Source organism: Aspergillus luchuensis, chromosome 1 (genome assembly GCF_016861625.1).
Source record: "Aspergillus luchuensis IFO 4308 DNA, chromosome 1, nearly complete sequence".
NCBI classification, from domain to species: domain Eukaryota; kingdom Fungi; phylum Ascomycota; class Eurotiomycetes; order Eurotiales; family Aspergillaceae; genus Aspergillus; species Aspergillus luchuensis.
The window spans coordinates 4,679,794-4,705,752 of record NC_054849.1 but is presented as its reverse complement, the minus strand read 5'-3'; the positions used below and the strand labels follow the sequence as shown (position 1 = coordinate 4,705,752).

The 25,959-nt window shown below is 52.0% G+C and overlaps 10 protein-coding genes across 10 annotated transcripts; 6 read left to right on the top strand and 4 right to left on the bottom strand.

Annotated features, from left to right (window-relative positions):
- Positions 1 to 30: 30 nt before the first annotated feature.
- AKAW2_11573A (ELYS family protein) lies at positions 31 to 1,104 on the top strand (the record flags this gene model as incomplete). Its single annotated transcript, XM_041684072.1, has 3 exons — positions 31 to 184; positions 248 to 477; positions 535 to 1,104. The coding sequence occupies 3 exons, from the start codon at positions 31 to 33 to the stop codon at positions 1,102 to 1,104; spliced, it is 954 nt and encodes a 317-aa protein (XP_041538293.1).
- A 590-nt stretch (positions 1,105 to 1,694) lies between these two features.
- On the top strand, positions 1,695 to 3,712 carry AKAW2_11572A (FG-nucleoporin nup42; the record flags this gene model as incomplete). The annotated part of the gene is made up of 4 exons (XM_041684071.1): positions 1,695 to 1,740; positions 1,818 to 1,901; positions 2,126 to 2,156; positions 2,212 to 3,712. The coding sequence occupies 4 exons, from the start codon at positions 1,695 to 1,697 to the stop codon at positions 3,710 to 3,712; spliced, it is 1,662 nt and encodes a 553-aa protein (XP_041538292.1).
- Positions 3,713 to 4,078: 366 nt separating this feature from the next.
- On the bottom strand, positions 4,079 to 4,668 carry S10a (40S ribosomal protein uS10; the record flags this gene model as incomplete). The annotated part of the gene is made up of 3 exons (XM_041684070.1): positions 4,079 to 4,163; positions 4,255 to 4,478; positions 4,627 to 4,668. 3 exons carry the CDS (start codon positions 4,666 to 4,668, stop codon positions 4,079 to 4,081), a joined length of 351 nt encoding a protein of 116 aa, XP_041538291.1.
- Positions 4,669 to 5,770: 1,102 nt separating this feature from the next.
- AKAW2_11570S (fatty acid desaturase) lies at positions 5,771 to 7,518 on the bottom strand (the record flags this gene model as incomplete). The annotated part of the gene is made up of 2 exons (XM_041684069.1): positions 5,771 to 7,238; positions 7,313 to 7,518. 2 exons carry the CDS (start codon positions 7,516 to 7,518, stop codon positions 5,771 to 5,773), a joined length of 1,674 nt encoding a protein of 557 aa, XP_041538290.1.
- Positions 7,519 to 8,711: 1,193 nt separating this feature from the next.
- PGM3 (phosphoribomutase PRM15) lies at positions 8,712 to 10,650 on the top strand (the record flags this gene model as incomplete). The annotated part of the gene is made up of 6 exons (XM_041684067.1): positions 8,712 to 8,996; positions 9,051 to 9,069; positions 9,132 to 9,141; positions 9,192 to 9,713; positions 9,762 to 10,438; positions 10,490 to 10,650. The coding sequence occupies 6 exons, from the start codon at positions 8,712 to 8,714 to the stop codon at positions 10,648 to 10,650; spliced, it is 1,674 nt and encodes a 557-aa protein (XP_041538289.1).
- Positions 10,651 to 10,989: 339 nt separating this feature from the next.
- Positions 10,990 to 12,480, bottom strand: AKAW2_11568S (uncharacterized protein; the record flags this gene model as incomplete). Its single annotated transcript, XM_041684066.1, has 2 exons — positions 10,990 to 12,384; positions 12,448 to 12,480. The coding sequence occupies 2 exons, from the start codon at positions 12,478 to 12,480 to the stop codon at positions 10,990 to 10,992; spliced, it is 1,428 nt and encodes a 475-aa protein (XP_041538288.1).
- Positions 12,481 to 12,792: 312 nt separating this feature from the next.
- On the top strand, positions 12,793 to 13,624 carry AKAW2_11567A (carboxymuconolactone decarboxylase family protein; the record flags this gene model as incomplete). The annotated part of the gene is made up of 2 exons (XM_041684065.1): positions 12,793 to 13,076; positions 13,156 to 13,624. 2 exons carry the CDS (start codon positions 12,793 to 12,795, stop codon positions 13,622 to 13,624), a joined length of 753 nt encoding a protein of 250 aa, XP_041538287.1.
- Positions 13,625 to 13,831: 207 nt separating this feature from the next.
- On the bottom strand, positions 13,832 to 21,993 carry PKS5 (type I iterative PKS; the record flags this gene model as incomplete). The annotated part of the gene is made up of 4 exons (XM_041684064.1): positions 13,832 to 15,070; positions 15,141 to 19,818; positions 19,868 to 20,027; positions 20,103 to 21,993. The coding sequence occupies 4 exons, from the start codon at positions 21,991 to 21,993 to the stop codon at positions 13,832 to 13,834; spliced, it is 7,968 nt and encodes a 2,655-aa protein (XP_041538286.1).
- Positions 21,994 to 22,344: 351 nt separating this feature from the next.
- Positions 22,345 to 23,352, top strand: AKAW2_11565A (uncharacterized protein; the record flags this gene model as incomplete). Its single annotated transcript, XM_041684063.1, has 4 exons — positions 22,345 to 22,386; positions 22,455 to 22,473; positions 22,599 to 22,676; positions 22,778 to 23,352. The coding sequence occupies 4 exons, from the start codon at positions 22,345 to 22,347 to the stop codon at positions 23,350 to 23,352; spliced, it is 714 nt and encodes a 237-aa protein (XP_041538285.1).
- Positions 23,353 to 23,946: 594 nt separating this feature from the next.
- Positions 23,947 to 25,360, top strand: AKAW2_11564A (uncharacterized protein; the record flags this gene model as incomplete). Its single annotated transcript, XM_041684062.1, has 4 exons — positions 23,947 to 24,132; positions 24,227 to 24,711; positions 24,805 to 24,878; positions 24,981 to 25,360. 4 exons carry the CDS (start codon positions 23,947 to 23,949, stop codon positions 25,358 to 25,360), a joined length of 1,125 nt encoding a protein of 374 aa, XP_041538284.1.
- Positions 25,361 to 25,959: the final 599 nt, after the last annotated feature.

The following is a 25,959-nucleotide window of genomic DNA, read 5'->3' as shown; positions in this document are numbered from 1 at the left end:
GAACTATTCTACGGATATATCTCTGACAAAATGGCTCCCTGGGACGATTTCGACTCTATCTTCTACTTCAACAAGAACTTCACCTACGATGGCAAGGTCATTGAGCAGATCGTCGCCAACCGCCGTGCGCTTGAAAACCAACTGTTCGCCGACAGACTGCTAGGATTGCTCGGAGTTAAAGCAGGTATTCTCCCCCCTCATCCAGCTCCGAAGTGAAGGTCGTTGTTAATCAGGAGCAAACATCTAGTCACGCAGCTTTACCCTCCCAGATCCAATGCAGACCTCCGGACTCTTATCGGACATATTCTTTCCTCCCCCATGGACATAGAGCACAAGCAAGCGTTGATCTACTATATCCTGAAAGATTGCCGTGCCGCCAGCGATGCGGCTTCCCAGTTCTCGCGCCGGTGTCATTTGCCTGAGAAGTACAGGCTGTTCATAGAAGGACTGTGGAACCTCGATAGGCTTGAGTTCAAGGTGCGTCTCTGCCTTGACGCAGTTTGCGACGATTACTGACCCAGAATGCGCCGATAGCGAGCCGTCGAATATCTGACCGAGCCTTCTATCATCCCAACTTTCCCAGATGAAATCCTCTATGTTCTCACTCTTCCCCGGCTTCCCAAGCACGATGACAGCCTCGTAATGGCATACTACCTTACTGTTTCCCCGCCTTTGGCATCGGAGAAGGTCCAGCGAGCCTTCTTCAAGACGCTCTGTCGCTCAAGCATTACGGAGGCCTTCTACTTCACCCGCAAGAACGACGACACTCTACGCCGAAGCTACCTTACGCAGCTCATTGAGTTCGTGCACACAACAGACGCTGGCCAACTTCGGAGCAGTCGCGCGCTGGAACTGATCGGCCTTCCATTCGACGATCAAGAAGAGGAATGGTTCGAGGATGCTCTGCTTCACGGTAGTGCAAAGGGTCTCCATGGCTCCAAGGACACAGTCATGATGCGCCGCCTTGCTAGTGGCAAGTTGAGTGGACTGGCCCAGGAGCTTGAGTCCCTCGGTGGGGAGAAGATTGACGGACTTAACTGGGATGTCCTGAGGCAGAGCGTCACACATACACAGACTTCTCACTCCAGCGGTGGACAAGCGTGACATGAACTTGATATTATGGGAAATGGCTCGGAGAATAGGAGTTGACATCGGATCCATTGTAATTTTATGAAGCATTGGCATTGAACAGGCGACGGTTGCTTTTGATGATTTAACAAGGCCGAAAATATAACCACCAGTATACCCCGACCTAGTGTCTTTCTTGGTGTTATTTGCAGCCTGTAGAAGAGTAAATGAATAATTAGAATGTTACAGACAAATTGTATTCTCGGCTCTTGATAGCTCCGCGGGCAGGAACATGTGTAAATTACAATACCATGTCCATACACTATGCATGGATTTCCGGCCAATACTGCAGCCTGAGGCGGCGAAATGTACTGTCACCGGATCAATCCAACCACCACCGGCCATCCGCAGATTCTCTCTAGTTATACACCGCGACCAGCTGCGCGCGCTTCGCTTTCTGATATTACTCTAGAGTCTACTTGTTTGTCACGTCCTTCTCTAACGATTGATCAAAAAGATAGCTCCAATTCGTGGGTTTCTGACTTTTGATTGAGCTCTTATCATCACCGTCAGACGGTCAGCAGGGGCCTCTCGTACTGTCCGACGCCGCAAAGGCCCAATACGACATGGTTGTCTGCACGTACTTTCAGCAGGGGCGGTGCAGATTTGGAGGTACGAAGATACCTTGCCCCAAAGATCAGATTTTTGCTCTTGTTCCAGTCTGGACAGTGGACTAACAATCATTCCAGACCGTTGTAAATTTGAGCACCCCAGCCAGCAGACATTGAGCTCCGGCAACCGTTTCGGGGCACTTGCTGGGGGAGGTTTCGGAGGTACGTTTAGTGTTTGCTGTTGGAGACAACACAACACAGCATGCTCTGTCTATTGAATGGGCTTTAAAGGCATTATGGCTGCCGACTTTCATCGTCTACTCTGAACTATATCATTATCGTCATTTGTTCTCTTCAAGAGCTGTCACCGCATTATACTTGTGTGACTTGGTTCACGATTTGTTGCTTCCACCATGTGTTGTGAGATTTCCTAACTTCAAACATAGGCCGTGGCGCCCAGACTCAGCAATCTGCAGAGTAAGTTGTTCTTCAGTCAAGCTATTTTACATGGGACCTATCTGACACCCCACAGCTATGGAATCACTACGGCGGACATCAAGGCCGATCTTACCGCCGGGAAAGGCCGGCCAGAATGGATTTTTTCTTGCTACGGTCCCGGCAGAAACGCCCCAAGGCAATTATTTGGAGGCGCTAATCGAGAGCGGAGTTTTGAAGAACTGCGACTGCGCCATTATGAGGCTGCCGCAGCAGGCAACGCCGACCAGGCAGTCCAAGAAGCTCAAGCTCTGTATGGGGAGGCCTTGAAGCAGATGGATGTCATCCTGAATGATCTAAACGGTGCTGTGAAGTATGTCGTCGACGGTATCAATGAGCATCCCAACAGAATTGATATCGTGGAGGGCAAGACCGGCCCTGCTTCCACCCCAGCACCTTCTGCTTTCGGTCAGCCCTCGCAACCTAGCCAACCTTCACCATTCGGGCAACCCGCTGCTCCCAGCTCAGCACCGGCTTTTGGTCAGCCTTCAGGATTAGGCAGTCAACCCTTTGGCAAGCCATCTGCGTTCGGTCAGCCGTCAGCCTTCGGGCAGCCCTCGGCCTTGGGCCAAACATCTGGCCTGGGGCAAGCACCTGGCTTCGGACAACCAAGTGCTTTAGGTCAAGGGTCTGCATTTGGACAGCCCTCAGGCTTGGGAGGAGGGCAATCGGCATTCGGTAAACCAGCCTTTGGCCAGCCTAGCTTTGGTCAGCCTTCTACTGGCCAGTCTTCGTTCGGCCAGCCATCATCCCTTGGAACATCGGCATTCGGGACACCTGCTGCGGCCTCCCCATTTAGTCAGATATCAGCCCCTAGCCAGCAACCAAGCGGCTTTGGTCAGTCCGCCGGACAAGCATCACCGTTCGCACAGGTCGGGAGTCAAACCCCCGCCGCGTCCTCTGGCTTCGGTCAACCCTCGACAACACAGCCTGCTGGTTTTGGTCAACCGTCACAGACAGCTTCGCCTTTTGGTCAACCACAACCACCACAACAACAACCGGCCTCAAACCCGTTTGGACAACCCTCCACGGCCGCAGCTCCGAGTGCCTTCGGGGCTCCAAGCCAACCAGCTGCACCTTCAGGATTTGGACAGCCCGCTAGCGGATTTGGACAGTTAGGCCAATCAGCGCCTGCTCCCGCTCTTGCATCCACGCCAACAGCTACCGCAGGAACCGGCCCTCCTGCCATCATCAAGATAGACAACCCCAATGAGCTACACCCCATCCCACCGCTGACAGGTCAGACCATCCGCGACCCTATGACCAAGAGGCTCTCTGCTTGGAAGGGGCAACCGGTCAAGTACATCAACAACGAACCCTGCTATCTACATCCGCAGGATCGTCAGACCTACGTCCGCATCTTCTTTCCAGATGGACCCCCTGACGCAGCCAGCTTACGGGACGCACATGCCAAAGACGAGGAGTATACAGCTGAGGTCACCGCGCAGTACGAGTTCTTCGTGCAAAACGGATGCTTCAAGGACGGGGTGATTCCAAGCGTGCCCCCGAAGACAGAATGGGTGAGCTTCGACTTTTAGCCAAATCAGGTCCTTGGACTTTCTTTTACATGGTTTACTTGGGCATTGTATTATATAGATCATTAGCATTATTAACGGACGGAATGGGCGTCCAGGCGGGAAATTCTCAAACGGAACAACGGAAGCAGTTGAATCACTGCTAGATTTGATACCATTACACTACACTACAATCCGTACAATCATCCACTTCGATAAGAGAAATAGTTTACTGCTTTTTGAACTTTTTCATTTTCAGGCCAGGAACTGGCGGGTATCGACGAATGCCTAGCGCGGCCGCAGCAGCACCACAAAACATAACCTCATCGTCCGCGCCACCCCTGTCACGAACCCAAACCGTATCCAGTAAAGGAAGAGGTAGGGATTTGTTTAAGCAGCAATGGTGACCTCAACCTCAACACCAGCCTCGATGTTGATGATGATCTGCTTGACGGTCTCGGTGGGGGCGAGGAGGCTGAACACATATATTAGCTTCCATCTTCCTTTTCATTCTCACACTCATCATAAAATATGAGTTAGAGATACTGGGGCAGGGGGGAACTCACTCGATGAGACGCTTGTGGATGCGCATCTCGTACTTGTCCCAGGTCTTGGAACCCTCACCGTTGGGGGTCTTACGGGTGGAGATGTGAAGGGTCTTGGTGGGAAGACGGACGGGACCCTTGACCTGGAGGGACTTGGAGCGAGCACGGTCGATCAGCTCCGAGCACACCTTCTCGAGGGAAGCGACCTTGCGAGAGGTGAGGGTGATACGGATCTTGTGGACCTTCTATATACACAGAATTTCCTGGTTAGTTGATTGTCGCATTGATTGATTGATTCATTTGATACATATATCAACCCATGTCCCAATGGCATTGGAATTGAAAGACATGTTATATATATATGTATCATGATGATGATGGTGGTAGACGTACAGGGCCCTCGCCGAAATCCTTCTCAGGCTTCTGGAAAGACATCTTGAATTGAAGTTTTGAGACGGTGGGGTGACCGGTGGGATTTGAGATGCTGTTGGACCTGAAGGTTAGTTGTTGTCGAAAGGAGAAAAGAAGTTAGAAGAGGGGGAGGGCATACCGCAAGGGAGGCTGGACTGCCAATCAAGACCTGAACTATCGGGGTTCGGTAAGGTGATGATGGCCGTTGAGGAGAGAGTCTGGATGGTTTGCCGGGCGGAATAACAATTATCGTGATTCTGTCTTTTTTTTTTGTTCAATTCTTATTAATCCGTTCTTCTTGCTTGTGCGGGTGGAGGGCTTGGCGCTCGGCTAAGTAGCTGGTTCGGGAGCTAGTGGCTGGTTGTGGTTAGATCACTGGTTTGGAAAGGGAGGGCGGTGAGTCAGCGGGATTGGGGAGGCTCGGTTTGGATAGTTGTTTAAGTATACTATGTTGGGACTAAGTAGATAGTCTGTACGCTGTAAATGGAGGGATATGGTGGTGAGGGAGGTGGTGGTAATGTTGAATGTGGCTGTTAAGTATTGAATTATGACATCATTGTAATCTTAATAATTGTATCTGAAATTTCCTTCATATTTATCTAGTAGTAATGGATAGAAGAGTACAATAGCTAGTCAGGTTATAGTCCTCGACAGCACAACAAGGGTGACTAGGACAAAGATGATGATGGTGTAAATAGTCTAGGATGATTTGGCATGTGGTAGGTGTTTATTTTGGTTGGTATGATAGCATTCCTTGATGGTGATTGCATACATGGGATAAATCATGATCGAGTATGACTTCCACATACACTGGGAATCTAAGGCACAAAAAGTACAAGCTTATTCTGATATTCATGTAATATATAATGCATTCTATAGACCAATAAATCACAGACCGGGGCATTAAGTCATTAAGCACTGCACGAGGCACTCAAAAGCCATCAGTCATATCCGGACCATCACCAGAAAGACTATATAGTGCTGTGGGGTAGGGGTGGGGTGGCGTAGCGTAGCGTAGAGTGGGACTATTTACAACAAGGATTTGGGGATAGTACATGTCTGATAAAGTGACAGAAGGGATGCATCTAGCTTGGTCGCTGACTTCGCATAGATAATCTTAGTGGCTTCAATGATGATCCGAGAACACACCATTCTCCGCGCACGATTTCCTGCACTCCTCGAGAATGCGGACCTGCTTTGCGACGTCGCCGAGTTTGCCAATTACCTCTTTGTTACCATCGTAGAAGGTGAAGATGGTATAAGGGATGCCAGTGTCGCGGCAAAAGTCGAGCACCAGGCGCTGGGTCCGACGTAGATTGTGCCGCGGAATGCGGGGGTAAAGATGATGGATGGCTTGGAATTGAAGACCCCCGTGGAAGAAGTCGAGCCAGGTCGGGCAGTCAACATCCATGGTGGTGCGGAGCATTCGTTGCGGGAAAGACTCGTTGACTCCCATGTCGGAGGTGGACATGGCGAAATGAGAAAGGGTGATCTGCACGTGCAGCGGAGAGGTAACCATGTGAGAGACGAAAAGGAAGGCAAGCCGGCTGCTCCAGTCCGGAATCGAGCGGTACATCACTCCATAGCCAAACCAAATCCAGAAAAACACCTGACCGCCAATCTCAAACCACCGATGCCACCAGGCGGGACCTTTCTTCGGGGCTTGACCCGTGAAAAGGTATTCCCAGCTCAGACGATACAGATTGAAACGTCCAAACAGGAGGATGGGGTAGTAGAGGTAGTTCTGAAAGCGCAAAAGGAAGTTTGCAGCAGCATCGAATTCCATGATGCGGTCGTAGTAGGTACTGCGAAGGCTGGTAAGGAAGCGATGGGAGACGGCGAAGAATGGCATGTGTTCGATATCGGGGTCGTGTTCGGGGGCGTTCGTCACGATATGGTGCACATTGTGGCTGCGTTTCCACCACCCAAGGCTAAGTCCTCCAAGATAGTCGGCGATAATGATACCAATCACCGTGTCGACGTGGAAGTTGTGCGTAATGCCCATATGGCCAGCATCATGGGCAGTAAACACAAGCTGATGCCAAAAGCATCCGAGGAAGAATCCTGAAGTCGCATACCATCCAATCTGGAGGAAATAGTAGGACAAGGCAGCGAAGAGTGTATACCGGCAGCATTCAATAAAGTACGAGAAGTAGCGACAGTCGTAGAGCCCCTCCGCACGGATCTGCCGGTCCAGATCACGATACCTCTGCTTGATCTTCTCCTGATTATCCAAATCTAGCGAGGGGTATTTGGCCGTATCGAAGACGAGTTCCTCCTGCGTGCGTGCATCGAGAAAGAAGGGTTTCGGTTGGAACTCTTCGCTTTTGGCGGCCGAGGCTGGGGTTGCGGGCGCAGGTTTCCGCTGGCGAGCACCTGACGTGCTATCGACGGCATCAAAGATCGGGGATGGCGGCTGTGACGTTTCTTGACCGGAACTCTCCTGATCAGAGCTCTCTTCATCGGACAAACAATCCTCGGTATACGGACGAAACTTTCCGCCCTGGATGGGTGGCAGGAAGTTCACCCATGGGCCCTCAATGCGACCGATCTGAAAGGACAACATTCGCTGGCGCGCTTCCTTGGAGTGTAACCTGTAGCAGAGAAAAGTCGGAGTCAACGGTCTGTTCGCATCCGGGGCCACCCGGGGTTCATGAGGGCTACATACGCGTTGATCTCATCGGTGGCATCTTTCCCAACCATGTGCCTGATGGACTTGTCTCCTCCAGGATGGTAGGGAATCCACGCATCGACCCTGAGTACGCGACCGTCGAAGATAATGACATGCTTGCCTTCAGAAATGAGACCCTCGATATACCTTCGGGACAGAATAGTGTCCTTCCGGGCCGCGGAGGTAGAAGGAGCGGTGACCATGGTACAGTTGCAACAGGTACCTGTGTAAATCCAACCAAGGGATCGGGGACAGGGGATGGTTACAAAGAGGGTGAATGATCAGCCCAAGGGGGCATCGTATAGTGCAAAGACCTAGTAGGGGGGGAAGATTAGAGGGGGTGGTGGAATGAGAAGATACAATCCAGAGACCGAGAGAAAGAGACCAGATGGAGGTAGAAGGACAGGATGAAGATGGAACTACTACTAATAGAAAAAGCGGGGACGCGAAGGTGAAACGTGCCGGCGATCGTCACCCGATCCAGCGAGTGTCATTCCACCCACATTTCTGTCTCCGTCTCGCCCATTCATTCCCCGTTCCATCATCATCATCATCATCATCACCACCACCATCATCATCCACTGACTTACTATTATTACTTCCTAGCTTCAATCTCCAGCTTGCTTTCTTCCCCTTATTTTGTTCTTAGTTTATTTCTTCCCCCTCCTTTAATTCCCTTCCCACCGCCTCTTCTGCACTTCTCTTCCCCAGACTCCTCCTCTCCTTCCCTTCTCCTCCTTTACCCCCCCAAAACCCAAGCTCTGATCCGCGAGTCCCTCCGCCCCCCTCCACCGTCCGTCTTCTTCCCCCAGTTCGGTTGTCAGCGTCGTATGATCCAACATGGCCGCCAACCCAGGAGAGGTATAGTCAAACTCCCGGTGTGCGCGGCTACACCACTCCTCTATCTAAATCGATAGGGGCAGAAAAGTAGTGTGGATGTTCTGACTCGGTCCGCCTGGTTCTTTCTGACAGGATTCCCTCTCTCCGCTGATCCAAAAATGGCTTGAGTGGGACCAAGTAAGTCCCCTGCATTTGTCAGATTCCGATCCGCTCAGCTCGGCTTTACCTCCCCTCCATAGTAATGGTGGTGGTGGAGGTGTTGCTGTTGCTCAATGCTCTTAATTCATGCGCTTTCCTCTTCAACCTTCCAAAAACCTCACTGCTAATGCCCAAACCTATTAGGATGCCTCTACTCGCGGGGAAATTGAGCGGTTGCGCGATGCAGGAGAGCTGGCGGAGTTGCAGCAGCGCCTGCAAAAGAGTACGTGTGGGCTCGAGACATGCTTCATCTGATCTTCTCGTACCGAATTTAGGCTCGTTACGCTCCCCTGCCTGTCATGTCTAATCCGCATAAACTGCAGGAATCCAATTTGGCACCGCTGGTCTCCGGGGTCGCATGGCAGCGGGCTTCTCTTGCATGAACTCTTTGACTGTTATTCAGGCATCGCAGGGTCTGGCGATGTACTTGAAGAAACACCATGGTGATATTGCCTCCTATGGCGTCGTCATTGGCCATGATGCTCGCTACAATTCCGCCAAGTTCGCCGCTCTGGCCGCAAATGCTTTCATCGCACAGAGGATCCCGGTCTGGTTCTACTCCGAGCCTTCTGTTACGCCAACGGTGCCTTTCGGTGTAACCCAACTGCATGCTGCTGCAGGCATCATGGTTACGGCAAGCCATGTAAGGCACCCCTGTCTGTCAATTCAAAAGATCATGTGGCTAATCCTGCCCTAGAATCCAGCACAAGATAATGGTAGGTTGCCATGGCTTGCTCCTCGACAGCCGGACCGTATCACTGACGGACGTGGCGAACAGGTTACAAAGTGTCTGGTTGCGCTCATCCAGCCTGTTTTGATTATCACTAACATGCTCCAGCTATTTCAAAAATGGCGCCCAGATCAATACCCCCATGGATGTGGAGATAGCTCGATCTATCGAGGAGAATTTGACACCCTGGCCCAACGCTTGGAAAGACTTGCAGCCCGGTGAATATTTGCGCCCCAAGGCGTACGACAATCTCCTGCCACACTACAACACAGCAGTATGGCAATACGCTGTGAGTCTAGATGCATTGTGCTTTGGTAACACAGGCTCACCCTTTTTGCAGACATACACAGTGCGGGAATGGAAGCAGCCACAGCCATTTGTGTACACTCCTCTGCATGGTGTAGGAGGCCTGGTATTCCCCAGCTTGTGCCGTTCCGTTGGTATCAAAGATTTCACTGTCGTCCCAGAACAAGAAGAACCGAACCCCGACTTTCCCACGGTAGCTTTTCCCAATCCCGAAGAGGTTGGAGCTTTGGATCTGGCAATGCGCACCGCGGATCGGGAGGGCAGAGAACTGATTATCGCACATGATCCGGATGCAGACCGCTTTGCGGCTGCTGAGAAGGTCAAGTACGTATCCGCTGCCTTTTAACAAAGGACCCCACTAACCAACTGCAGTGGATCGTGGTTCACTTTCACTGGAAACCATTTGGGAGTACTGCTTGCATCGCACTTGTTTGATTCCTTGGAGACTATCGACAGCGACACACGAATCGCCGTGCTGAACTCGACCGTCTCGACGTGCATGTTGGAGAAAATGGCCAAGGCAAAGGGGATGCATTACGAGGAAGCATTGACCGGTTTCAAGTGGATGGGCAACATCGCGCGAAGACTCGAAGAACTCGGCTACTATGTTCCATTCGCCTTTGAAGAAGCGCTTGGATACATGTTTCCGGAGGTGTGCTACGACAAGGACGGTATTTCCGCCGCTATGGTGTTCTTGCTAGCCCAAGCCAAATGGAATGCTCAAGGACTCACCCCATATACGAAGCTTCAGCAACTCTTCAAGGAACACGGGCACCACGAGACTCTCAACACCTACGTCCGATCGACGGACCCAGAGCTCACCATGGACCTATTCCGAAAGATCAGATCTGGACAGTTCGGCGCCGGAAAGTCCTTTGGCTCCTTCAGCATCCAGCGATGGCGAGACCTGACGGAGGGTTACGACTCGGGAACCGAGGACCACACGCCCACACTTCCGGTTGATAAGAGCACCCAGATGCTGACACTATGGCTGGATCGGGAAGTCAGATTCACCATTCGTGCATCGGGCACAGAACCCAAAGTCAAAAGTACGTCGAAAATCATACCAGAGCCATGTGCAGTGCTAATATCGATTCTAGTCTATATTGAAAGCAGCGGAGCATCGCAAGACCAAGCAGTCGAGGCTGTCCGTGACACATTCCTGACCGTTATCAAGGAATGGGTTCAGCCTTTTGCTCCAGCCATGACGTTCAGCGAGCAACAGGTTACATCCTCGGGCACTAAGTTCCCGGTGAAATAAGCAGCGAGTAAGAGTGATGAGGTGCTTGGGCGAAATCTTTTATTATGTTCCATGAATGACTATAGAACACAGCTGGGGGAGGTTTAACCCCAGCCCTGTGTTGCCATTTCAGCAAGACTAGCATGAATACGACGCAATGAATCTCTACCGTGATAATTCCGGTCAGTGATTTGAAGTAAGGCTGTAGCAGTGGTATTTCAGAAGTACGTATTGGCATGGAATGTAGGCTGCTAACTGTTATACTCCGTGTCAACTAGACTAATTCCACCTGCAGTTATCCAACGACACAACCAAAGCACCCTCTTCCTCTAAATTTCTACAACTAGATGGTATATAACTTCAAACAACCGGCCGATCCACCCACCCACACCAATACCTAACCCAATACTTCGCCGCCAACAACCAATACCTAACCGCATCATGCCAAACCGCACCCAACAGCGAGGGATTTTGAAAATACTCACCAAACCAAACACTCCTCGCCCAATGCAACTCTCCCGCCCTAGCAACCCTATACTCCCACTCTTCCTCCGCAGCACCACCACCACCACCACCCACCCCGTCCCTCCCCACCAACTCCCCCATCAACCGCGCATGCATCGCCGCCTGATTCGTACTAAACGCAATATGCGGTCTCAAGAACACCGCCGCATCACCCACCAACCTCACCCTACCATCCAAAAACCACGTCTTCCCCATCGGCGGGTAATCCGTAATCAGATGCAGAAACGGCGCATCAATCATCCTCAGAAGTTCCATGTACGGCTCTGGGAAATCCAACACGTTTTTCGCCAGCGCCCGTTGCGAGTCCCAGATCCGCGCTGGCACTAGGCCCCGTGGCACGGTGGTGTGATGGCGCACGCCGTGGAAGTCGGTCATGAGTGTGGGGAGGTCCTCCGCGGCTACGTTCTGGTACCAGCAGAGATTGAGGTAGCGGGTTCCGGGGGCGATAGAGCCGTTGGGTCCGGGGATGTGGTAGACGATTATGTGGGAGCCGTGGGTGGGGTGTTTCCGGATGTTGTAGGTCATGTTGGATGAGAAGAGGGAGAGGGTTGTGGCTGGCACTTGGCTTTCGTGGATGATGCCCCGCCAGGCGAGGTAGCCGGCGTATTTGCGGTGGTTTTCATTGTTGGTGGTGGCAGATTGAGGGGATGGGGATAGGAAGAGTTGGCGGACCATGGAGCGGGGACCGTCGGCGCCGAGGACTAGATCTGCTGTGTGTGTTGTTGTTGTTGTTATTTTCGTGTTATTGTTGCTGGTGGTAGTACTCTCTGTGACGATGGCTAGCTTTCCTGTTGACGGGATCTCCGATATGTCGATGACTCGCTGGCCATAGTCGTATCGTGCGCGGGCTCGTGCCTCACTTGGGGATTCATCTGGGAAGGTAGGGAGGGCGTCTGGAGGGTTGGGGATGTAGTCGCTGGCTAGACCGTCGTAGTTGGCACGAAGACGGAAATACAATGCGTCCCAGGAGGTCATGGTGCGCTGGATGCGAAGGAAGGGCTGCGGTTGGCCTGCGTGGTCTACGGTTTGGAGCTGAGTGGCTGGGATTCCTAACGGAATGTGGGAGACGCGGTCGTAGCGCGAGAGGAAAGCTAGGACGTCGGGTCCTATGCTGACTCCAGCCATGTGGGAAGGCGGGGTTGGAGTGGGACTTTGTTCGAGAATTTGGATGGAGTGGCCTTGTTGGTGGAGGGTGATGGCTTGCATTAGAGCTGAGAGGGAGCCGCCGACCTGGGTTATTGGTTAGTGTTGGTTGGGAGCATGAATGTAAGAGGCAGGGGGGGGTTCTGTTACGATGACTATCTTCAAAGGGGATGGGGACGCCATGGTGGGTATGACAGTATGAGCTAAGTATATCTTATGGTAGGAGGGAAAGGGGAGATGGGAAGAAGAAGATGGAGGAGGAAGAGAAGGGGAGAAGGGGGAGGTTAGGGTTCTTATACTACTGGCGAGGGAGGGGATCAGTTCTCTTACTACTACTGCTTCGCCCCCTCCTCAACCTCCATCTATTCATGTCGACTTGCATATTATGGCAGCACTAACAGACTTGCATCAGTGAGTGGCAACCAATCAGCCAATTTAAGTAGTATCTACTACTACCAGTAACCCTAGTTGGGGGCTGAGGTCTTGCTCCGCCCAATGCTATATAAAGAGGGCCCAGGACACCTGCTGAAATTGAGGTCTCCATCGTTTCTATTTCCCTCAACCTTTTTACTACTCCAATTCTTCCTTCTACGTCGATTTTCGAAGTCCCCACAAGATTCTACAGCAATGTCTCGCTTCCCTGCCATCCCTCCAAGTCAACAGACGGCCGAGCAGAGCCTGGTTGAGCCCAGTGCTCGCCGCATCTTCTCTCATCTGCCTCCCGAAGTACAATGGCAGGGTCCCTCAGGCGTCATTCTGGGTCCTTACTCTCCTCTGTAGTACGTGCACATCGTTTCTTTTGACATCTCTTCATCGTACCCCCTAAAATCCCACTAACTAACCACAACCCGAAACTAGCTACACCCCCTCCATCATCAAACCCTGGTTCTCCTTCGCCTACTCCATCGGGTCCCAACCCCACGTCACAGCGCGCGAGAAGGAGCTCGCCATCCTCGCTACTTTAGCTGAACACAAGGCGCCCTATGTTCAGTACGCCCATTCTCACAGTGCCCGCGCTGCAGGATTCTCCCATGAGCAGATCGCGCAGGCCCTGCAGGGACAACACCAGCAGCAGCGTCCTCCTACCGGTTTATCTGACGCTGAGCAGGCTGTCTATATGGCAGCCTTGGCGATGGCGCGGTCGAGGGGTCCTATCTCCACGGAGGATTTCGATGCAGCAGTGGCTGCCCTGGGCAGGGAGAAGGTGGCGGAGGTGGCTCATGTCGTAGGCGGTTATATGTATGTTTGCTTGCTGTCGAATTTGGCAAATGAGGAGGTTCCAAGCGGGGATGCGGTCGGTGAAGAAGATGGGAGGGATGATGAGTAGAGAGTTTGTTGTTAGTGGGGGGTTGCGGTTGTGTTAGTTGTTGTCTTGAAATTGCAGGACTGTTCTTTTTTTTTTTTTGGAGGTTGTTTGCGATTTTCGAGAAGGACCTTGGATGTACCTTGTTTTGAGACAGAGAAAGGGAAGAAGACGGACTGGCGTTGCCCAAAGACATAACACTTCTTAAAACATGTATTCACCTCATCACTCTCACTTTATATGAATCACCGCCCATTCTCGCGCAACCATTCTTCCCAACGCAGAAACCGGCAGCTCTCCCAAGATATCGAAGACAGGCAAATCGACCCCGACCTCTTTTAGAACCCAGTTTCGTAGATCTACCGCCGTTAAGGAGTCAGCTCCGGCACGATGGAATGGCTCCTCTACGTTCAACTTCGCCCGAGGCATCAAAACCATCTGACAGAACCGCTCGGCCAGGGCCTCCGTGGCGATGGTGGTCAGGACTTCCGTGGTGGTGGACTTGACAGTATCATTTGTCCCGGTAGCGACAGCGGATAGTGCGCTGTGCAAATCGAGGTGATTTTCCGTTTGGTTATCGAGGAAGGTGGTGTTGCTATTCCGAGGTTGTTGTTGGCCATTATTCATGTCATCGTCTGCATTTGTGGAAACAAAAATCTGCTTCCAGAATGGCTGGTCCAGTGTCACTGGGAATCGCATATTCAGCTGCTTAGGGTGCAGCGAGGGACGCATGAAACCTGTGGCCACCTGAGCGGGCAGTTCCTCAATAGGAAGAGTGGGATTGCAGAAATGCTCGAACATGGCCAGAATATCGGTTTCCCGGAGCAAGTAGTGGAAATTAGTGGAGAGGAATCGATCGAAGAGTCCTGAAGCGTCTGTGAGGAGTCCTTTGGTCTCTAGGACGCCTAGGTCTAGAGATACTGCTCGCTCGCCCTGCGAGAGACGGTAACGTGCCAGCGCGTCCTGGTAGGAGTTTCCGGCTGCGTAGTTGATCTGGGTTGCCTGGCCCATCAGTCCAGTCAGAGAGGCAGCCAGGATGAAGAAGTCAAGTCCGCGAGGCAGTAAGGTGTGCAAGTTCCAGGAACCGGAAGCTTTAGGTTGGACGGAAGATTGCCAGTCCATGAAGGTCATGCGGTCGTACATCACATCTCGCAACACTCCTGTCATCTGGATGCATCCCTTGATTGGGGGCATCGTCTGTCTGCACTCATTCAGTACTTGCTGTAGCGCTGTCATATCTATGATGTCGCAGGCTGGTGCACAGACTGTGGTGCCTCTGGCTTCTAACTCTTCAATCATCCTTCGGGCTGCTTCAGTACGCGGCCCGGAGCGTGATAGCAGAATCAAATATCGCGCACCGCGTCGCACCATCCATTGGGCTACACATCGGCCCAGGTCTCCCAAGCCCCCGGCAAGGAGATAGGTTGCATTTGGATCGAATGAATAAGCAGGCTGGCGAGGTTTGCGGATCTAGGATAACACGAATTAGTCTCCGTACTTGACAGTAAAGTAAATGAAGTATTAAAGAGGCATTACTTACCGAAACAACATCGTCATCATCAAATTCTATCATAATTTGCTTTCTTCTCGTACTTCTCGATTGGTTCAGCAAGGTGGAGAGCTTGACAGAGTCGGAAGTAGTCTTTGCCGTTCTGATTGCTGTCGGCGCCACCACGGCTGATGGCATCCGCAGCCGCGGACGTTGACGATGCAAGAGCTGGGCCACGTCGACAGTATGCAAGGACATGTTGGCTGGTATGCACAGCTTCTGAGGATTAGATAATCCAAAGCGAGAATCGCCGTCAATAACACGAATGACTGCTCCAAAGGGTGCTACCTGATCGGCTAGATCCAAGAGATCCGAGTCGACAAAGTCCAGCACGATATCTGCACCATCTTCAGGGCCAGAAAACCAGGGTTTCCGTAGAAACGAGGCATACGTGAACACGGACACGGATTCGTTATTCTTTGCCTGTTCCCAAATTTCATCTGTCTCACAGTTCGAGTCAGAAGGAACAGTAAGGAAAAGCTTAGAGAATCGGCCTGCCATCAGGTCTACCACCACTCTGGCAATGCCCGTGTGGGCACCATGAATAACAATCACTGGAGCACTTCCGGCAAACGATGATATCAGGCCGACAATGTACTCTGCGACGAGATATCTTTGGGGTAGAACAGCTGCCTCATTAAAGCTCAAAGAGCTGTCAATACGAGCCACCAGAGATTTGTGAGTGCGAACAGTAGAGGTCAGAGTGTCGTCGTCATCATCAGCATTGCTGGTACTGCTGCTATAGTAGACACCGCAGACCCTGTCACCGACCAAGAACGGACTATTGCGACCAACCTGGACAATGCGTCCCGCGCATTGTCGGATTCGGCCAAGCTGATCATCAAGTCGCACAGCATGAATTGCAATTTCCACCTCGTCCGGCTCAAGAGCCCGAGATAGTCTTGGATGCTCCACATCAATTTGAAGGGGACATGCAATTTCAGCATTGCCACCAGAAGCAAGATCTTGCGGCCAACGTACCGCAAACGGCCGAATATCCCCGAGGCGCTCAGATGTTGTCTGGGAGTCGTTCAAAATCTCCTTGATATCACTCTTCAAGGGAAGGTCTTCCTGAATCCGACGAACATATACCTGGTTGTCTTTGATACTGTAGTCATCCCGGCAGTTGGGGGATGATCTTGTCATCATCAGCTGATTCAACGCAACTTTTAGGGTGGCCTCTAAAGAATTAAGGCCTTCAGACGACGCCATTGAAGCTGCATCCATGTGCAAGATCTGCAAGGGAATTTGTGGATTCTCAATGCGAAACACCTGAGCAAAGCCATCTATCATGCCGAAACTCGGATGGCGCTCATCATCACCGGTCAACCAAAGTACCTTTCGTGCCCCGAGGAGTAGGGCCTTCAGACGCTCAAAGCTTTCTTCGCCGTGAAGTCGTCCCAGGATCGACGTTATGTTGTCTACATCAAGTAGACTAATAATCACCGATCCTGGGGGAGTTGTCTGCGGGTACATCACGACACGGGGTCGGTACGCCGATACCTCTGCAACGAGAACGTCCATCAAGCGGTTGGCCAAGTTGATCTGCAGCGGGGAGGAAGGCTCAACGACCAATACAATGTCAACGTGGGATGAAGAAGAGGGAGACGAAGACACAGTTGCAGTCTGCTCCTGGGTCTCTCCAGCAGTGGCAACTATCACGCTCATCAATTGGCTTTCTTCGTCTGCATAGTCACGTAGGACTATTTCCGCGCCGACAAATCCACTAGCCCGCATGATCTCGTCCCATCGAGCTTCGCTGACGACCGGGCTCATCGGACGATCATCTGTCGCATCCGGCCACCAGCCCGGCAGCAAGCCAAACGAAAATCCTACTTCAATGTTATCTGGTCGGGTCACCTCGTGCAGTATGAGCTGACCTCCTGGTCGAAGCAGACGGCGGAGGGCTTTCAAGGTTTTTTCCAGGTTTCTGGTCACATGTAGCGCATTAGAAGCCACGATAAGATCGTACGTGTTCTCCGTGAAACCCTGCTCGAGGGGATCCTGTTCCGCATCCAGAATTTGGAACGCAATGCGGCGGCCATGAGGATGGGATGCGAGTCGCTGCAGGGCCCTGTCAAAAAAAGCTGGGGAGATATCGGTGTATTGGTAAGATCTCAAACTTGTCCCCGATAAGCAGATCCCATTTAGCACATGGTCTGTGAAGGAGCCCGTGCCGGCGCCGACCTCCAGGATATCCATGTCAGGGCGATTGAAAGCCATTGTGGCAACATAGCGTTCGACCTTTTTCAAATAGATCGAGACAGAGGACTCATAGGCCTGATAGAAGTCATTGACTAGGTTACTCTCAAATAGCAGCTGTACAACATCAACTTCTCCATGAAGGACCCCAAGGGCGTGGTCGGCCACGGTCAGGTAGAAGTTTCCCAGACGGCCTTGTGCCGCAATTTGGTGGTGCAAATTTGCCTCTTCCTCTGGGTTCATGACACCCCGTGCCGTCAACTGATTTTTTTGGGCTAACTGCCATTTCATCCAGGCGACGTATCGCTGTAGATGCGGTTTGGCAGGGATTTTGGATGGATTTAGAGCGTCGCATATCTTCTGCATCTGAAGAGTAAGGTATTGGCGCACATTGCGGAAAAACTCTCTCGGGCCGGGGGGTTCAACGCCGCATTGGCCTTCCAGGTACTGTAGTATGTTTCCTGGTGTGCTAGCTGATATCGCCAGGTCCGTCTTCACTGTGTACCATGACTTGCCATCATCCCTTTGGTCGTTAAGCGGAGAAACTGCAGTTTGGGAATGGTCGACGACCTCGCTGTCTATGGAAGACACTGCCGTCGTCTCGACTCGATCTAGGATCAGTTGCGGATTTTGGCCGTCCGCATAAGGGGATAGGACGTATCCATTATAAGACTTGTTTCGGGGACCATCAACCTCAATCTGCATGGCTGCGAAGACGACATCCTGACCTCTGGCAACCATATCGGCCCATCCCTCCCCAGAGATCCATAACCGATCAATAGCCGAGATCACCTGCGTTGGCATGTCCTTCATAGTTCCTCGGTTCTGAGCTACCAAACTAAGCTGTAGAAATGCATCGAGTGATGCTGGGTGGATAGGATACTCGTCCATCTCTGGGGATGATAGGCACGGCTGTGCTAGATTGAGTGATGCCAGAGCGGTGCCAACTCCATCAGTCTGGATGCTCTTCATGCCTTGCATTGAGGGGCCATAGTGAAAGCCGTGCTTTTTGAGGTGGTCGTAGAACTTTGAGGCTGGGACTTGGACAGTACACTCTGTGACTTGCTTGTCCCATTGGCGTTGATAGTGCCTCATCTCCGCCTCCTCTCCTTCCTCTCCTTTCTGGTCTTTCTGCTGACTTAGATGTACCTCGACTACCCCTTGGCAGTTCGTTTGCCAGGAATTTTCTTTAGTCATTGAGTACACGACAAAGTTCCACCGTGATACCCCATCCGCCTCCGGAGGCAGTGAGGCATTGTTCAAGCATAGTCGAGTCTCGAGCACATCCGAGCCACTGCTACCCGTCTGTTCAGATCCTTCTAGCGCAATGGGCCGATGGAAGCGCACAGAGCGCAGGACATAGGCTTCAATGGCATGACCTGAAGGTCCTACCATTTGATGGGTGGCTTGCAAGGCCATGACCATCATGGCAGCGGCTGGATAGATGACGCGACGATTGATCCGATGGTCCCGGATCCATGGCATGTCTGCAGCTTGTACACAGTTCCGCCATTCGGGGGCCAGGGGGTTCCATGTCGGAATCGGGCTTCCCAACAATGCTAAGCGGCCATGCGACCGCAGCCGGTAGTTCTGGCTGAGTGGGCTCTCTGCCCAGTAAGACTCGGAATGATCGAAGGGGTAAGTGGGTGCGTCTATGAGGACTTCATGGCGGCGACCTGGGTCGTTAACTGCGCGCAAATCAAGCGAAGTCCCCGCGCAGTAGAGCTGACCGAGAACAGACAGCAGGGTGGTGGATGCTGGCTGGCCCCGCACGAGCGTTGATAGGTAGGTGCAACGGTCTTTTTGACTGTCATTTAATGCGGCCAATGTTTCGAAGATGGGCAGTCGCAACGCGGAGTGAGGGCCAACTTCGATCAGATGATCGACCACTATGGCTTTCCGATGGCTCCCGTCGATCTTCTTCCGGAGGCAACGTGGAGAATCACGACACAGACGTTGAATGGCCGGAGCAAACAACACAGGCGATATCAAATTGTCCACCCAGTAGCTGGCATTGCGGGCGCGCTCACCGTCTAGGGGCTCTCCAGTTACGGTAGATATCATGGGAATTGTCGAGTGTGAAGTATGATAGTGGTGGCCCGCTTCAAGGTTCCCGAAGTGACGCCGGCAGTCATCGGCGATCTGTTGTATTTGAGGGGAATGATATGCTGCAGCAACTTTGAGGAGACGCGAAAAGATGCCTACATCTCTCAGCATCTGGTCCAGATACTTGATCTGGCTTTCCTCGCCGGAGATGGTCGTGTTTGAAGGGCTGTTAATGCACGCGACGACCACTTTCTCAGGCTCAGGTAACTGAGCTATATATGACTGGGCTTGCGTCGCAGACAGTCCAACCGCCAGCATGGCGCCTTTGTTGGGGTCCTGCTCGATCATAGAGGCCACGAAGTAGCCACGGTAGTATGCGATACGCAAAGCTGAGCTACGTGATATGAAACCCGCACAGTATCTAAGGAAAGTTAGCAACCTGAAGAACGAAGCAGAAGGTTCTTTCCTACGCCGCAGCAATTTCACCCATCGAATGGCCCACGACGGCCAATGGCCGCACCTGAAAGGAGTCTAGAAGATCCACTAAGGCTATCTGCAACGTAGCCGTCAGGGCTTGGGAAATATGTGGCTCGTTAATTTGAGATGTGAATTCGCTTTTCAGGAACTCCTCTGAAGTGAAGTGCAAGAGTCAGCTATGAGCACGCAACGAGCGTTGTACACTTTGTAGGTCTGCTTCTGACTCACCTTCTGCGGACCAAGGACAACCTAGCTGGCGAAACAGAGTATCGGCCTCCATTAGGACACGGGAAAATGCAGGATAATGCAGCAATTCCCGACCCATTGCATACCATTGTGCTCCCTGGCCGGTGAAGATTAACGCCAACCGAGGGGGCGTCGGGCCGGTGAGCTTCGGCGCGGAGGCACGCTCGTTCAGCTGCTCCCAGTCGGTGTATGAGGATGCCACTGCACAAGATTTCCAAGGGAAGACGCTGCGGCGTGAGTCAAGCGTGTAGGCGGCATGTGCTGTCCAAGACGGCTCGCGTTGATGCTCTCCGCTAGAGATTGTTTCCGCCCAGCGGCTCACAAGCGACTTGAGGGATTTCTCACTTGCCGCAGACCAAACAAGTAATCGTGGAATCTCAGTCATGTCTTCTTGTTGCGGTAACAGATCCCCATTGGATCGCATGTGCTGCGGCCGACGCATGAACTGCCCGAGGCTACGATCATCGTCCGGCACAGTTCGATGATTTCCCTGTAGCTGATGTCGTCGGAGATAGCTTGCTGCATCATCGATGACAATGTGGCAATTACTGCCTCCAAACCCAAAGGAGTTTATTGAGGCGCGACGGATCTCAGCTGGAGGCCACATGATGCCCTGCGTCGGGGGTACAGCCAAACAAGAATCATAGGGTTCCAATTGTGGATGCAGTCGCTCGAAGTTTGTATTGGGCGGAATGATGCCGCGCTCCACAGCCAGAATAGCCTTTATAACACCGGCTATCCCACTTGCACCTTCCAGGTGTCCGATATTGGTCTTGACGGCACCCAGGTATAGCGGACTATCTGTCGTGCGGTGGTTGCGAAAGCAGTCAGCAATGGCGGATACCTCTGCTGGATCGCCAATCGGCGTGCCGGTGCCATGGGCCTCGAAAAACCGTGTATGATGTAGAGAGAGTCCCGCTTGGGCATAGGTCTCTCGAATGAGCTGAGATTGGGCCTCACTTGCAGGCTGTGTGATGCCGGGAGTGCGGCCGTCTTGATTGCTGGCCGTGGCACGGATGACAGCGCGAATGGTGTCATTGTCACGAAGGGCGTCAGAGAGGCGTTTGAGCACCAGAACAGCAACGCCTTCTCCACGTGAGTAGCCGTTGGCACGAGAATCGAAGGCGTAGGAGCGGCCATCGGGCGACAACATGTGGTTATTGCTGAGTATAATGCTGTAGTCCGGGTCGAGGAGCAGGTTGCACCCGGCGGCAAGACCCATGTCAGTTTGACCACTGAGAAGGAGGCGGCAAGCACAGTCAATAGCCAGAGCACTACTGGAGCAAGCCGAATCTATATTAAAGGACGGTCCACGCAGATTGAAGAACCAACTGATTCGGTTGGCCAGCATGGACGGAGAGGCGCCGACAGCTGCGTAGGGGGGTAGTCGTTGAGGGTCTTTGAGCAATTGATGGAGGTAGTCATTGGAGAAGCAGCCGGTATGAACTGATGTCCGAGATCCATGTAGGTCTTCTATCCGAATCCCAGCCGTGTCCAGAGCCTCCACTGTGGTTTCAAGGAGCAATCGCTGCATGGGATCCATGGCCGCTGCCTCGGATGGGGTTATTGAAAAGAAGTCAGCATCGAAGCGACTCAGGTCTTCTTGCAGGAAATGTGCGCCACGCGTGCTGAGCTCATTACGTCGCGTAGGATGGTAGAAGGCGTTGATATTCATTCGATCCCCGGGGAACTCAGTGCGTGCACTGCGGCGTTCCATGAGCATCTTCCAGAAGCCATCTTCCGAAACGGCGTCCTGAGGAAGCTTGAACCCAATACCACATACGGCAATGGGCTCCGCAAACTCACGATCCTCATCGAGATGGTAAGCGCCCTCGCTGGACGTACTTGGTGTTGGGTGTCTTTCGAAGAACATTGGTACAACGTGCAATACTAAGAGATAGGGAAAGCATCTCAATCATTGAGATGGGCTTGAACAATTCCGGAAGGAGGACAAGAGAGTGAGCTGCCTTTATACCTCAGCCTTCCTCGGCAGTCTGAGCTTCTGTCCATAAGCGAAGCAAAGTAGGAAGATATCGTAAGACGCTCGGGTTTTCCATCATTGACTAGTCATCAGCTCCCCCCAGGCCATCCCTCCAAGGCAGTATATAATTTGTGCAAATAACCCTGGAAGAGCTCAGCAAATTTCTACCCTAAACCTCCAAACACATTTCTGCATCATCTCATTAACTCGCCATTCTAGACTTCATCGCTCAGCTTATTGACTATGCGCTTCTTGTGCCTTCACGGAGCTGGCACTAACAGCAAGGTCAGTTGCTAAATCACACTATCTTCGCAATCCATCATGGCTACTAACTCAAGCAACTGAACGTACAGATCTTCGAAGCTCAAACTGGTAGGAGCCAAAGAACCAGCCCTCTACTCAGCCCTCATTCACCCTCTCCCTTTCTGAAGTTGCGCTCAATGGTTTGACTTGATCTGGACTAACTTCGCACCGCCCCCGGGGTGTGGGTTGACTAGCGGCACTGCGATATGAACTTGGTGGTAATCATACGTACGAATTCGTCGAGGGCCATATTCCGCAGCCTCGAGCCCCAGGTGCGTCGTATTTACCCGAGTTTCATGCTCCAGTAAGACGGGCATTAGGGCTCGGTTATGCGAAGGGCCTGCTGGTGCATACTGACCAGTTTCCAAAATAGCAATCGAACGGTTCGCAACAACCGGGGATGAGTACTATGCCTACTACATCCCGGGTAGCCAGCCATCATTTACCACCGCCAAGGCGCATTTGCAGGCCTACGTGGAAACCGAAGGACCGTTTGATGGAGTGATCGCTTTTTCGCAAGGCGCCTCCCTGGCCAGTGCTTTGCTGCTCGGAGACGAGCACGCACAGGCACTGCCCTTCCGCTGCGCCATCTTGATATGTGGTCGTTTGCCAATGACAGACGAGCGTTCCTTATGCAATGTGATGGGGGCGGGAAAGGAAGGCCTGCAGAAGGAAGATGAGGAGAAGGTGGAGAATGATGATGACAGTAGTGGTTGGGACTGCAAGGAACGGCAAATCAGAGTTCCGACAGTGCATATCATGGCGGCTAATGACCCAATTGACCCCGGTCATGCTAAGGCCCTTTGGACCTGCTGCAATGCGGCAGTGCGGTGGGAGTGTGTTCATGAACTAGGGCATGAGGTACCTGGGGCTCGAGAACACGAGGTGCTGGTGGAGAGCGTCAACGCTATTCGACGCATGCTAGGCGCAGTGGGAAGCACGTGTTGAGAGACGGTATAATAATACACTTGCAGCTGACAGAGGAATGAGACTAGTCTTGAAACATACTATTTGCAGGGCTAACCTACCGCTGTCCCTATTCATCCTCCCGGTCTTCGATCCAGAAGGACCCGTAATAGGGCGCAGACATTTTGCCCCCACCCTCCCTTCATGCCATCTAACGCATTTTCCCTTCCTTCTCATCAATGACAAACAATAGAAGTTCCCGGGGTGCCCCTCAGGCCATCCATGCATTGGCCCCCAAAAGTAAGCACTAATGCATGCCCTCAAGGGAGGTGGGCGGGCGGGCTGGGTAAGCTCGATGGACTGTAGTTACGACTTTGGGATGGATGTTTTGTGACATTGATGTTTGTTGTACATCAGTAAGGGTCAGCGTCCGCTTCAGCTCCATCCTAGCATGGCCGATCGACGTCTGAGATAAGTTGTTCTCTATTTAGACCACCACCATCACCATCACCATCATCATTACCATTACCATTACCATTACCATCAGGCCAAGATACTATCACTCTACCTTTCGTACTGTCAAGTGCTGTCTTCACGGCCACCTTTACCATTACTATCAGTATCTTTGAAGAAATCATGTCAGGCACAACGGAAGTCAACTTGCAAGAGGACCGAGGCCCACGCATGCGGGTTCTGCTAATTATTATGGCCATTTTACCAAGCATTGCCGTTGCTCTGCGGTTCTGGTCGCGAACGAAATTGCCCACGAAGGGCTCTTTTCCACGCCTATGGTGGGATGACTGGGCTGCTCTTCTGGCGGGGGTAAGTAATAGTATTCTGATTTAATCTCCGATTGGATCTGTTTCTCTCTTTCCTTTCCTTTTTTTTCCCTTTTTTCTCCACTAAATGTCAACAGATGATCAATACTGCCGTGTGTGCCATGGGACTCAAGATGTGCGACATTAGCATGGGGCGGCATGTGGAGGTGGTGTCAGCGGAGAATTTGACTATCTTCCTGAAACTTCTCTGGGCGGAGTACTTCGTGTTTGACACGGGCACTTCGGTGGCCAAAGCCTCAGCCTTGTTCTTCTACTCGCGGCTCTTCAGCCAGGCTAACACTCGCTTTCGATATTGCATCTATGTGGTGCATGCATTGAACGCCCTCTGGCTGGTGGGCATTCTCCTCTCCGTCATCTTCGAATGCACGCCAATCCAGAAGGTCTGGTACCCCACCCTGCCCGGTCGATGTGATAATTCCCGCATTCTGTGGATGGGCAGTGGCATTCCCAGTTTGATTATTGATGTCTTCATCCTGGTCCTTCCGGTGCCTATGGTCCTGCGGCTCAAGATGAATCCCACCCGAAAGATGCTGGCCATCGGTGTGATTGTGCTCGGTTATTTGTGAGTATTATTATGGTTACCCACCCCTTTCTCCGATTCTTTTTATTAATAGAAACCACATTATTAATCGTTCGGCTTGCTTATGTTGTCTAGAGTGGTAGTTGTCTCTATTGGTCGACTTGTCTCGATCGTTCAATCCGGCGACGGACTTCAAACCGATCCTACCTGTAAGCCTCAATTCACCCACCCTCTCCCCCTTTCAGACTATTTGGCATTCTCCATACAAGCAAAACAAGGAAGAAGAAGAATAGTAATAACATACCAATCAGTTAACATCATTACTCCCGTCTATTGGCTGGGATCCGAGATCCCCATTTCGGTCATCAGTGTCTGTCTGCCCAGTATCTTTCTCCTCATCCGTCATCTCTGCGCCCGCCAATTCCAGTCTCTCGGGGGTGGCAGTACCGGCACGCCTCAAGATTCCTATCGTTCCTCCACCCGCAAGTTTATCTACCAGAAGCGCCCTGAGCGGGGTTCAAGCTTAGGGGGAGGCGTTCCCCGCGGCGACTTTCCGCATCCTGCAGATAGCAACAATGATATAGTCCCGCTTAATTGGGTGGAGCCGTCCATTATAGCTCCACAGTCGATGCGAGGGAGTGCACCTAGGGCCGGAGAGATTATGGTCAAGAATGATATCGTAGTGTCTTAACTAAGCTTACGTGGAAACGAAGGGGGTGGCGTTGGCATTGACCGGTGTTGCTGTGGTTGATCAATTGTTCTATTCAGGGTATCTTATCAGGGTAAATAGCGGCAAGTCAGTCCGCAGTTCGCTTAGTGGCGTAGCAATGCAAAAAAGGAACCTTATTTGCTTTGGTGAATTTGACTAAGTGATAACTGTAAGGCTGTGCCAACACGCTGTGGCGGCTGACTGCTGCATGGTGTATTGTCTAGCGTCAACTGCGCTGGCTCGCCTTTGCCGCTTCAGGTATTGATCGGTCTTCCATCCCTGCATGTCATGGCTGTGATGGCCCCCATCTTTTGCCGTGTGTCACCAGCTACTTTCTGGCTCGTCGCTGACCTTACAGGGATAGTCCTTCAAATCAAAGCTCCTAGAAAGCGCGCCCTCATTCATACATTGAACTTAAGTATGATGTCCGAAGAACCCGCCATACGATGGGAAGGGAAGTGAGTGGTTTGCCTTAACGCCTCCCACGATATTCCCCATTTCCCATACACTTGATCTTACCTTCTATGTCTCTCTCTTTCCTGTCAGTTCCTAAGAGCCTTGCACCCTCCAAGTTCTAGTCT